This window comes from Sciurus vulgaris (genome assembly GCF_902686455.1).
Source record: "Sciurus vulgaris genome assembly, chromosome: 6".
Classification (NCBI taxonomy): Eukaryota; Metazoa; Chordata; class Mammalia; order Rodentia; family Sciuridae; genus Sciurus; species Sciurus vulgaris.
In genome coordinates, this window is record NC_136466.1 from 12,367,686 (window position 1) to 12,380,410 (window position 12,725).

The following is a 12,725-nucleotide window of genomic DNA, read 5'->3' on the forward strand; positions in this document are numbered from 1 at the left end:
GGAGCGGACCGATGCATGATTTCACCGGACACCTTATCAGCAGCTCACAGGCTGCTGTCTAGACAGCTGTCTTCCCTGGGGACACCACCCATTGCTCACTGTTCATGGTCCTGGAGGGCTGCTGGAGTCTGGGTCCATTCAAGGTCTTCTTTGCATCAGAGGGAGGGTTTCTCTGTGCTTCCCATGGGTGCTGTGAGGATGTAGGTTTGTGGCTGCTGCAACCACCTTCTCTGGGAATAAGACCACATCCCAAGGGAAGCAGAACAGAGAGGTGGAGCAGAGATGGCACCCTGTGAACGTCCTTGGAACCTGGAATCCAACATGTCTGATATTAGTCACGCCTCTGGATTTCTGGTTTCTGCTCTGAGCAGGGTTCTGTCACTCATCCTTGCAAGTCTCCTGGTTAATACAGTGACGCTGTTGGGGGCAGGAGCCAGTCTGCAGTCACCTTCTCCTGTCCCTCCACTCCATCCTTCGGCAAAATAGATGTTTGATGAACACTCACGTGGCTGACTTCCAGCCAGGGGGCAGATTCCTTCTGGCCAATGGCTCCTGCCTCAGAATGAAATCTGTGTGTATGTGGTTGAGATAAGACTTAGATAAGGACTTGCTGAGGGAGTGGCCTGGGAGTGGAGGTAGTGGACTGAGAGCATGAGAAGAATTTCTAGCCACCTGGGAGGGACCTAGGTGGGGTTCCATTTGCTGTGCAACCTCATGAAAGCTCTGTTTTCCCATCTGTTCCCAACTGTCTTGTGAAGTGCTTGGGACATTTAAGAAAGATTGATATGAGTAAAAGTTTCTATGAATGCACAAATAAAAAGAGGTGGCTTTTGCTGTCCCTGGAATTGGGCCTGGAGGGAGAAGTGACCTGTGCCACTCTAAGGTGGACGCTGAGGGACAGAGCTGTCCTTCGTTCTCACTGAAGGCTGAGAAGCATCAGTGTAGCCATCAATAGCCAGGTCCTGCTCTGGTGACAGACTGAGCACTAGTACAGCAGCGCTGCAGGATGATATTGTCACACCATTTTACAGGAGAGGAAACTGAGGCCGCAGAGGTTAGTACGGAGCCTGGTTTAGCTAGAGAGGGAAGTGGTTGAGATTTAAAGTGAAGTTTCTTTTTCCACTTCCAAAGCCCATCACCCCAAAACGTTCCATTATTCTTGGTAGTAATTGCTTACCGATTAATGTGCACATACTAAATGCTAAGCATTTGCCTTGCATTTCAAATATCTTATTTTCATTAATCTTTTAAAATAATTCTATAGCCTAGGTATTTTTTAGCTTTATGTTACAAATGGGGAAAGGGAGGGTCGGGAGGTGAAGGGAGGGTGGAGCTGTACCCAGGCAGATAGTGGAGGAGCTGCGCTGAAAATCGGGTCTGGTTGCTTCCAGGGCTGATCTTTGGGATCTTGCTTCCTGAAGTCAATTCCAGGGACCCCTGAAGCAAGGACCCCGCTGTCTTTGCAGCCTCCTGCAGTCCGCTGGCGCCCAGGCTGGCTCTGGGAAGATTGCATGGAAAAGCCTGCCACCTGGTGGCCAAACAGGGAGCCAACATTTACGGTCCAACGACTCTGGCTTGGGAAGGGGGCTTTGGTGGGCAGGTGAAATCCCGGTGGGAAGAGAGCCTCTGGGGCAGCCCTGGTGTTGGAGGGCTGCCTGTCCACAGCCAGAGTGCTGGTGCAGGGCTGCCCAGCCACCTCAGGATGGACGGTGGGGCTTGGGGATGGGTGTAGTGGATCAGAACTCACCTGCCCTCCAGGTGTTGTCCCTTCACCTGGGTGTGGTCCTCCTTCCCTCAGGAGAAGAGGAGTCAGTGCCGACCTGGAGTGAGGCCTCTGGAAGGTGTTGAACGGGATCCTGCCCTTGGTGGTCTACCCATATAGACATGGTCTCCAACTCCAAGGAAACCACAGAAGCCCCCTCGCTTCCTGTATGGAGTCCTGCCCGACTAGCTCGCTTCTCCCTCTGTCGTTCTCTGGCTTCAGGCACTCACCCGGATGTGGCAGAATCTCCCAGGCCCTAGTTCTTTCTGTCCCTCCTCTCCCTTCCCTTTGTTAACCTAAAAAAAGAAAAAAAAATCCCCTAACCGTGTCTCTCCCCGTTTTCAAGACCCCCATGAACGCTCCTCATAAACTTGAAGGAGGAGGCCCAGCTTCTGAGCCTGCCTCCTTCTCCCCAGCAGGCCTCGTCTCGGGCCCTGCCTTCCTGCTCATCTCTAGTCCAGGGTGCTTTTCAGTTCCAGCTGTGCCTGAAAACCACCTGGGGAGCTTTGCCACTGAGCTGTGAACAGTCTGCTCTCCCAGAGAGCCTCACGTGCTGGGCCTGGGACCTCGGCTGAGAAACTCCCAGGAGCCTCACACCCTCCCTTCCTCCCTCTTTCTTTTCTGTTTTTTTTTTTTTTTTTTTTTTTTTTTTCTTCTTCTTTTAGTTTTTCCTTTTTGGGGTGCTGGGGAGGGAACCCAGGACCCCACTCATGCTAGGCATGTGCTTCATCTCTGACCTCTGGCCCCCACCTTGGCCAGGGGATTCTCCTGTGTAGGCCTGGAGCAGGCCTCTGCAGTCTACTTCCAGAATCCTTCTGGATCCGTTAGCACCTGCTCTAGTTCAGAATGGAGGAACTTTGGATTAGGTAGAAGGAAATGAGAGGGGGGTGGGGGCAGGGGTATGAAAGATGGTGGAATGAGACGGACATCACTACCCTATGTACATGTATGATTACATGAGTGGTATAAATCTACATCATGCACCGCCATAGAAACAAAAAGTTGTACCCCATTTGTGTCCAATGAATCAAAATGCAGTCTGTAAAAATAAAAAATTTATGCAGCTCTCAGAGGAAACAACTGTGTCCGTTAGGAAGACCTCCTAAAAACAGAGATCTGTAGAAAGGAAGGTAAAGTCCACCACTGGGAAATGTGGATTCTCTCCTGTACAAAACACCAGCAAGAAACCGAAACAGTTGCCTGTCTGGAAGGCCAGGAAGAAATAGCTGGAAGAGAAGGGCACTACCAGGTTTCTTTGGAGTATGGCTCCACAGAGACTTAGCTGGATCTGATCATGATCATCCAAATGGACAGCATATTATTGTGATTTTACCCTTCTCACCTTTTTAAAGAGATCAGCGATTGGATGGGAATGGCACACAGGATAATAACCAACTAAATTGCCATAAGCCAGGTCCAGGGCTTTATCTCATTTAAGTCTAGGACGACTATTATGCCTACTTGGCAGGTGAGGAAAGAGGACAAGTCCTCTGTCAAGGGCACACCCCATCCTGCTGACTCAGAAAACGCCCAGTGCTTGGATATCAAAGTCTGGGTATCATTTTCCCAGGCTGTGGCCCGGTCCCTCGGCTATAGATGGAGCACTGGCTCTGGGGTCATTACAATTGGAAACAATTGCTTCTGATGTTCTCCTCCCTTCTGCATCACCTGGCTTCCATTGATTGACTTGCAAGTTCGTCTCACACCTTGAACCAGGAGATTTAGAACCATGTTTTATTTATCTTTAGAGTCCCAGTTTCTGACACTGCCTGGGACAACATAGTGCTTGATGACTGGCTGCATGGATGTCACCTGCTCAGACAGTCATGTCACAGCCAGTCTTCATGTCAACCCCCGAGACGACACTCTTTCTGAAAAGCCCTTGCAGCTGTGACCAAGGGTCAGAGGCTGACAGTACTGGTTCAAGTTTCCCCTCCTGGGCTGGGGGAGAACTTGCTCTTGAGGTAGTGCCAGGTGCCGAGGCATTTGAGGAAGGGCCTCCTCCACCCGGCCAAGCCTTGGAGGGAAAATCTCTCTGTGCCCAGTGGGAATGGCTCAGTTCCCATTCACAGGATATCTTGGAACAGTTTTTAAAGTAATAAAACATAATATTAAGTACTTCCTGTGTGTCAGTGATGCAGTCGGTATCCTGTCTGCTGAACCACGGTGGACATTGGTATGCATCAAAAATAAATTTTGCAGCTAGGGGCAGTAATCCCAGCACTGTGGGAGGCTGAGGCAGGAGGATCACGAGTTCAAAGCCAGCCTCAGCAGAAGTGAGGGACTGAGCAACTCAGTGAGACCCTGTCTCTAAATAAAATACAAAATAGGGCTGGGGGTGTGGCTCCGTGGTTGAGTGCCCCTGAGTTCAATCCCCTGTATCTCCCCCCAAAATAAATAAATAAATACATAAATAAATAAATAATATTTCCTCATGTTAACCTACATTGGGTTTATCTATTGGAGCGGCTGAAAATATTTACCATAAAGAACAGGCATAATCTTTCCTGGTTCTTATGGGTTTGGGGATTTTTTTGATTCTTTTGTGGTGCTTGGGCTTAAACCCAGGGTCTTATGCATACTAGGCAAGCACTTACCACTGAGCAACACAGTCAACCCTATTCCTACACTCAGGGAGTGAGTCAGGATGGGTTCCCGGGAAGAGTTCAGGGTCTTAATGAGCCCCTAAGCTGTACTGTCTTTCCAGAATTCTCCATCAGTTTGTCCTGGTCATTATAGGGCCAGCCTGAGGTAAGGCAGCAAACAATTTTTCATGGAAAGCTGTTTCCTTCTTCCTTATTCTCTGCTTGTCTGATGTGTGGTGAGGGCAATGCTGGCCTGGGTGTAACAGCACACTCATGGATAATGATGGTGGACTCCGAGGAGGAGAAGTTCCGGTTCCTGTGCCGTTGTGGTTCCCTGTGGTATTCCTGCATCTCATCAGACTGGATGGAGCCGAGAAGCCCTGGCTGCGTGAGTTCACCTCAGCTCCTGGCCTGGGATCAAGTCTCCGGGACCCCAGCTGCAGTGGTGGCAGATCCCCTTGACGCTCCTCCCACACCAGGACAGGAGCTGTTCTGTGGGCACCCCCCCAGTGGTTCCGACACCAGGCAGTCTCACCAGGGAGCCTCCTGCTGCCCTCGTCCAGGGAGCCGGCCCAGCTGGGCGCACGGCCAAGACAGGCTGTGCGCACCTGCTTCTCAGAGGGAGGCGCTCTGGGCCACTTTGGTCTCTAACCAGAGCTTGCTCTGCTGGTAACACCAGGAGGGTCACGAGGCCTGGTAGCAAGCTGGCTGGCCCTGCCTCTCCTTTCTCCACCTTTGGAGATATCTCCACCTGGCTGATGACAGGAAGGGAGAAGATGCAGGCCTTAGGAGGGTCTCCGGGGACAGACCAGTCACCAGGCCTCCTGGAGAAGCAGTGACTCAGTGGGCTTCCATCTGATTGATTCCACCTCTTACTCTCTGGTGACAGTGAGCCTCAGGTTCTCACCTGCCCGCCCAGCACATGATAGCGAAGCTCCTTCTTGCCATCCCTCTGTCCTACTCAGCCTGTCCTACTGCCTTTTCACTTTTTGGTGTCATTCAACGGAATGCCTGCCGTTGACCCATTCCTCTGCCCAGAAGCTTCATGAGGTCGAGACCCCTGTTTGTGTCTACTCACCTTCCAAATCCACAGAACTTATCCAGCACCTGGCACGTGGTGAGTTCTCAGCAAGGTGCTGTTGAGTGAATGGAAGGTAAGGACTCAAGGGAAACATGGCAGCAGAGCCAGCAGCACTGTGACTGGCAACAAGTAAGGTCCAGTTTTTATGGACTATGGGCGATCATATCCCAACTGCAGAAGCCGTGCAAAGCAAAAATTCATCTACCCGAAAGGGCTCTTCTGACTTGGGTGTCTGCAAGTATGCAAGTTTTGGGGTAAACTTAAGTAGCCTAGAAGAAAATATTCACACACACACGCACGCACGCACGCACGCACGCACGCACGCACGCACACATCTCCCGAGGTGCTGAGTGCCTTCCCACTCGTGTCTAAATTTCCTGCTGGCATCTTCCAGGACTAGAACACGGTGGCAGGGAGGGGTCTGAGCGTCTGTGGAGTGCTGGGGTGTCCACCATGCAGGGACCTGAAGGTCCTCCTTGCACACCAGCACCAACCCCAAACTTTCCTCCCCTCCCAAGCGGGCCGCAGAAGCAGGCAGGGACAACTCCAGGATAATCATCAGCACTGGGGAACATCGAGACACTCTAAGAAAAGCTCTTCCAAGTCGGGCACGTTGGCGCCCCCTGCTGTCATTCCAGCGACTCTGCAGGCTGAGGCAGGAGGATCACAAGTTCAAAGCCAGCCTTGGCAATTTAGTGAGGCCCTAGCAAACTAGCAAGATCCCATCTCAAAATAAAAAAATAGAAAAGGCTGGGGATGTGGCTCAGTGTAAGCACCCCTGGGTTCAATCTCTGGTACCCAAACAAACAGACAAAAAACCAAAAATAACATTTCCAAATGTTCAAATCAGCTCAGGCTAAGCATCCCCAATCTGAAAATTCAAAATCCAAACTGCTCCAGAATCCACACTTTTTGAGCACTGACATGAAGTCAACCACAGTGGAAAATTCTAGACCATGAAACTATTTCATGCCTAAAATTACTAAAAATATTGTATAACATTAACCATTAAGTGCTGTGTAGGAGGTATACATAAAAAACATAAGTGAATGTCAAGCTTGGAATTGGTCCCATCCTGCTAGGTGCATGCTCCCCTGGGGAGACTGAGGCAGAGGGATGGCAAGTTCTGGGCCAGCTTCGGTAATTTAGCAAGACCCTGTCTCAAAACGAAAATCAAAAGGGTCAGCAATGTAACTCAGTGGTACAGTGTGCAGGCAGTGCCCTGGGTTCAATCCTTAGCACTGCCGAAAAAGAATTAAAAAAAGAGAGATTTGAGTCTCATCCTCAAGATACCTCATTATGTATATGCAAATATTCCAAAATCAGATAAAATTCTGAAGTCCCAAACACTTTCGGTCCCAAGCTTCTTGGATAAGGGCTGCTAAGTCCCCTCTTGGCGTCTCCGCAGGATCCCGGCCCTGTGCGCCCTCCCTTTTGACCATCTCAAAGCACTTCCACAGAAGACCAGTGTCCACAGGAGTTTTAGAGACTTTATTTATGTATAAACAATTTAAACACTTTGCCATAAATTATCTTTGCCTGTCCCTAGTCTTTGCTTAGCAGCAAATTAAAATTAATATAAAAACTCGATGAACAATTCATACATGTATATTACAAAAAAGTTCCTGTACCAAAGTTCTTATTAGACTTTTTTTGTTTTTTTGTTTTTTTTTTAAGTTTTTAACATTTTTTTTGTTTTATTTTTATTTTATTATTTTTTTTTAAATTTTCTCTCCTCGTGGTGACTGTCATGTGATTGTCTCAGTTTCTGGACCAAACAAACACACTAATAATTTTAAATCTGAAACAGTGATTGCGCCTTGCGGCGTATGTATGTACAGGGTGATCGAGTGGTACCTGTTAGCAAGAGTCACAATGCCGCACCTCTACCGTAACTTGATACCCACGAACTACGGAATCTAAACAGACTACACCCTGTAACTGCGTATTACTGTCCACAATGGAATCTCCAAAGACAAAAGAGTATGAGATTTATCTGTAGTGAGTATAGCCACCGTTTTGAATTAAATTTTACACTTCTGCGCTCAAATAAATTAGCTCAGGCCGGACTAAGTGGAGACCCGAGAGGTAAGTGCCCAACGGCATTATTTCGCTTTGACTTTTTGATAGGAATTTTTTTTCTTGTGTTTTTCTTTTTCTTTAAAAAGTATTCCAGTGCTCACTCCTCCGCTTCGCTGCCCCCCCTCCCCAGGCGCTACACACAAATCACCCCCGAAGTCGAGTTTGAAATGCACCTGTATTTGCTTAAAGGAAAACGTCGGAAGCGTTCGTCCAACGAGCAGTCTGAATCGTCCCCAGCTGGTCTGACGATGCCGGCCCTGTCAATGTCACCGTGTCGCTCACGTGCGAATGAGTGAGGTAATAGGATATGAGGCCTTCCGTCTTCATTGCTTTGTTTTCCGGTCGGTGTGTTTGTTTTGCTGTCTGTTGGTTGCTGTTTGCTTTTTTTTTTGTTCTTTTTTTTTTTTTTTTTGTTCCTTTTGGATATTTTGTGTCTCTTTTCTGCGGTAGGCCCAGAACAAGTGGGCCATATTTTAGGGGAACTTGGAACAATTGTGTGTCTGTTCATTCATTCGTTCATCCGTTAGTTGTGATTTCCTCAGAATGTGCAGCTGGGCTTTTGTGTGCTTCAGGATGAGGGACATCGCGCTTGGACGGTAGTAGCATTTGAACTCAAAAAATGTGAGCTTTCTTGCCACTTGGTCTCCTAAAGCAGCCCAGCCTCAGTGCCCCTGTTAGGTCTTCATCTCCTTAGGAGAGGAGAGCACAGTTACTCCTGCTCAGCCATCCAGACAAGGAATGGCAGCGGGTGACTTTGTTACCTCTTTCCCATCTCGTTCTGTCTGAGGAACTGGATATTGCTGCTGCTGTCCGCCAGCTCAGGGTACTGCTCCACCGGAAGCACGTAGTAGCCCTCGTAGCCCTGCACGCGCCCCGAGCTCAGCAGCTGCTGCTTCTCGCCCTCAGTCCACAGGCGGCTGCCCTCTCTGCCGTCCCTGGCTTTCTGCTGCTCCTTGGCCCAGGCGGTGCCCAGGGCCCTCTGTCTCGCCTGGTCCAGGACTCGGGCCTTCTCTTCATCCAGGGTGTCGGGGGTGAGGCCGTAGCGGATGCTGAGCAGCAGCGTGGAGTACTGGAATTCGATGTTGGTGAACCTTCGAGTCCTGCCATTGACCAGCAGCGTGGGCTGCGACACGGTCACGTTCACCCCGCTCTCCAGCACCTTGCGGCCGATGGTGGTGCCCAGCGTGACCAGGTCGCTGTCAGCCGAGCCGATCTTCACAAAGTAGTGGGTGTCCTTGCCCTCAATGCTGTAGTGCATCTTGTCCAGGTAGTAGGCGTTGTTCAGCACGGACGCCACCTTGCGGCTGTCCTCGCTGGCGATGCTGGACACGCCGGTGGTCACCCGCCCTTCCTTGATGGCGAACATGATGCCTTTGCCAATGATGGGCGTGGTGGTGGCAAACCAGTGGCCTGCTTTCTCCCGGATGCTGGCGTGGAGCTTTTTAGAAATGACCTGCCCCTCTAGTGCCATGAAGGCCTGATTATGTCTCTCCGCTGTCTGCTGGACACCTGTAATCAGCTGCGGGCACAAGAACACAGAGGGAGCTGAGAAGGCGCTGGCAGCTCCTTAGGGAAGAGCCAGAGGGAAAAGTGCTTGGGACACCCTGAGAGGCCTAGTGTGCCTGTTGTGATACCAGCTAATCCAGTCGCCCTTTCGGAACTTGGGTAGGCTGGCAGGCTGCCAGTGCTCTGACGGGTGGCCTGTTCATCACCTACCTGTCCACTGACTGGTCTGTCATCTCACCTAAGTCTACACTTACTGTGGTTCACCAGTGTCACAGCAGAGTTCCCTGCACTCTGCAGGGCCACCCCTTGCATATGGTAGACCCAGGAATGTCCTGACCCGAGGGCGGGGGTGTATGGGAACAGCTGGGAACCCCACTGATGTGATCTGGATGTCTCTGAGGCCAGTGTCCTGGAGACTCATTACTTTCATAGGATTAAGACCTTGTTACTCAGAGGGTGGCCAGCAGCAGAGGGACCATGGAGAATCACCTTCTTAGCCAAGTGGAACCTCAGGCCTGGTCCCAGACCTGCTGAGCCAGTGGCTCACGTTAATGGGACACTCTGGGTGATTTGTGTGCGTGTACATGTTTGAGAAGCACGAGGCTGAGAGATGGCAGCTTGGAGGGCCAGCAGGAGGATCCCAGCTGTGCGTGAGATGTTTTGGATCTTAGCCCTGCGTCTGCAGAGGAAGGAAATCACTCCTGCCTCCTTGGCCTCGAGTTCTCCACTTGAATGGCAACTTGTCGCAATTGGTGGTTGGGGGACAGGCAGGGATAATGGAAGAGGCTGAGCTTGGGAGGTAACGGCACTTAGATAAATGAGAGAAATGATGGCTTTTCATGCACTGAGTGGTCCCCCAGGGGCAGGACTAAGAGAATGCCGTTCCCAATTACCCAGCAGCTCCTCCTCGCCTCTTCGTAGTTATACAATCTGGACAATTATTCCGAGCAGCTGAGACCTTTCAGACTCCCATTGGGCTGAGCACCAGTTCTGTGGCAGGGGTTTGACCAGCGCCCGTGCCCTCTCCTCCCATCTGATTGTAGCAGAGGTCTCAGCTGCACCCAAATTGAAAGTGACCAGCCTTTGGTCATCACGGAAAGACCCAAGCATGAACGATGTTCTGAAAATTCAATCTGTGTACATTTGGGCCATAAAGTGCCGGGGTTTTATGTGGGGCATAAAAATGTTCTTTAATGGGACAGAAACTGCAAACCACAGTTTTATTACTTCCCATAAAAGCTGAAAGGGTTATGATCTTCTAGGCCGTGCAGATGGTGGGTTGCTACTAGATTTCTCTGTGCTGTTGTTAATCAAGGAGTGACTCAAGGGTATATACTGCACAGATAATGATCCCACAATTAAGGTAATAATGGAGGTTGGGAAGAAACGTGTGCTGCATAGACAGTCGACAGCACTGACTTCACTTCTGGGAAGCCCCAGTGTTGCCGGCACCTTTTATACCCAGCTCCAATGTTTCCCTCTCCTGACCTGCCCTCCACTGCCCTGTGGTTCTGTTGCAGAGGGAATGATGACAGTCATTCGGATTCTTGGCAGGAATCTCCACTTACCTGGCCACTCTCACTCGCTTGACTCTCTGACAATTCATAGGGAGGAGGCACGAAATACATTTTGGCTCTTGGGAAACCGGGAATTATGTTGCTAAGCTGAAATCCAAACATCACAAGCCAGCTTTTCACATCTATGGTGGAAACAAAAATAAAGATTTCTGAAATCATGATGAATGGAGAGCTGCAGTGGATCCTAGATAGAGAAAAGAAAATCACACGGATGGTTGCGTGTGGGGTCCAACAGAGGAGGGAGGCAAGAGCTGGTGAGGTCTCCTGGGTCTGCCCAGTTCCAGGAAATAGATGTCCAGCCTGCCTTGGTCAATGGATACATCACCACCATGTGGTGATTAAGAAGGCCAGTGCTAAAGGGAAACAGACCTAGCTTCGATTACCTTGATGTGTGACCCTGGGCAACTTCCAGTCCCCTTCTCAGCCTCATGTCACTCAGGTATGAGCTGATATAATAATTGCACCAACCTCTTTGGGTTGTCGTGAGGATCAAAGGAGAAAATCCACACAAAGGACTTATCACCGTGCCTGGGACATGCACCACCCAATTAATACGCCCTCTTTGATATGGCAGGTATTTAAAGGGGCATCTATTGCAGGCCGGCAATGTATTAGAAGCTGAGACACAATGACCAGCCAGAGGGATCTGGCTTCTTACCACTGTGTAGGACACGTGGACCAGGGCTGCTGGGCCACCGTGGAATGGAGTTCTGAGGGCTGGACATGGATGGGATGCAATTTTCTGGCCCTTGAGACCCATTCCTCTTGGTCTCCAACTCTTCAAGGAGAGATCAAGAGCGAGCTCTGCATGCTCAGCTAAGATGCCCTACCAGGGGTCAGGATGAAGTCTTTGTGTGGGAATTACACCACATGAGTTCTCTGCTGAATGTCCAGCATCCCCACCTCCTCCCCGGTCTCCGGGCCTCCTTCCACAGCGATCAACAGGGAGTCCTGACCATCCATCCCTCCAAACACTTCCATCTTCACGGACACCGTTGGCCTGGAGTCCAAAGGACCGACCTGGTAAAGCTCTTTTATAACAACACCCTGAGATCATGCTTCACACTCTCTGCCATCTCTCCTGAGCCTGAGAGCTGAGTGGAGCTCTAGAAATACATCCTCTGGAATATCCAGAAATATATAGGCCCTCTGGAATTCACTGGTGCCCTCGAGAGCCCCACACGTCTTTGACCTTTTCTCCAGAGGTTTCTTTCCATTTTTGTTACAACTGAGGCTCCGCGAGAGCACTGGTCCCCATTCCTGTTCTCCGAGTGCTGGATCTGGAGGTACCATTCTCGATGCGGTCATTGCAGGCCTCTTGCCTGAATTTCTCAAGGCTTTTAGCTTCGGCCTCACTCTCATTCTCTCCACCTCTGATCCTGAATTAATTCTAGTGATTTCCTTACGCAGGTTAGTTGGTCCTTCCGACATCTTGGCCTCTTAGTCCCTTGACCTCCTCTCATGCTCTGGACTTTCCCATCACCAATATCTGACTCCTCTTGTGTCACTTTTGTGGCCCTGAGCAGGGCCTTGACTTTGTCCAACCTACTCTTTCCTATGACCTGATATCTGCCGTTTCTTGGTCCCCCTGTCTCCCAGGTCCTCCCAGCCATCCTAAGCAACTTTCCCCATCCCTCCACTTCCTGGCCCTTCTCGTCTAGCCTGCTGCACATCTGCTGGCCAGCCTCTGGACCCATCCCTGGGTAGGTTCCCAGATCCTTTGTCCCTTTCTCACTTCATCAGGCCGGATCACAGTGTTGGTTGAATCCAGGTCTCTGTCCAGGTCTGCACCTGTGCAGCTGACTGCGGCTGCTGAAGGAATCATCGCATGCCGACAGGTGCCACTCGGAGCTCCTGATGGTGGACTCCAGCTTGCCTTCCTGGCAACCCCATGGCGTTCCCTGGCTCCTCCCCGTGCCCCCCTCCTGGAAGGTTTCAAGCCTCCTCACCTCTCCTAAGGCCTCCAACACCCGCTTTCCCCTGCTGCCTCCAGCAGCCGACCTTGGTTTCTGTCGTCCAGAGGAGGCGCTCCCTCAACTCCCATCACACTCCCTGATGGCCGTGCGGCTGCCGCACCTGGTCCCTCGTCCTAGCGCTCCAGAGGGGCAGCTGCGGGCACCCCTCCGCTGGGC

At 50.8% G+C, this 12,725-nt stretch overlaps 1 protein-coding gene across 19 annotated transcripts in view; it reads right to left on the minus strand.

Moving 5' to 3' along the window:
* Window positions 1-7,886: 7,886 nt before the first annotated feature.
* Window positions 7,887-12,725, minus strand: part of TENM2 (teneurin transmembrane protein 2) — a 657,515-nt gene continuing 652,676 nt past the window's right edge. For all 19 annotated transcript variants that reach the window (XM_079145381.1, XM_079145388.1, XM_079145390.1 and 16 more), the window contains 2 exons: window positions 10,585-10,715; window positions 7,887-9,029 (listed from right to left, as the gene is read on the minus strand). In XM_079145381.1, coding sequence (XP_079001507.1) covers window positions 8,268-9,029; window positions 10,585-10,715 — 893 coding nt within the window. In that variant the 3' untranslated portion in view covers window positions 7,887-8,267. The remainder of the gene's footprint in view (window positions 9,030-10,584; window positions 10,716-12,725) is intronic.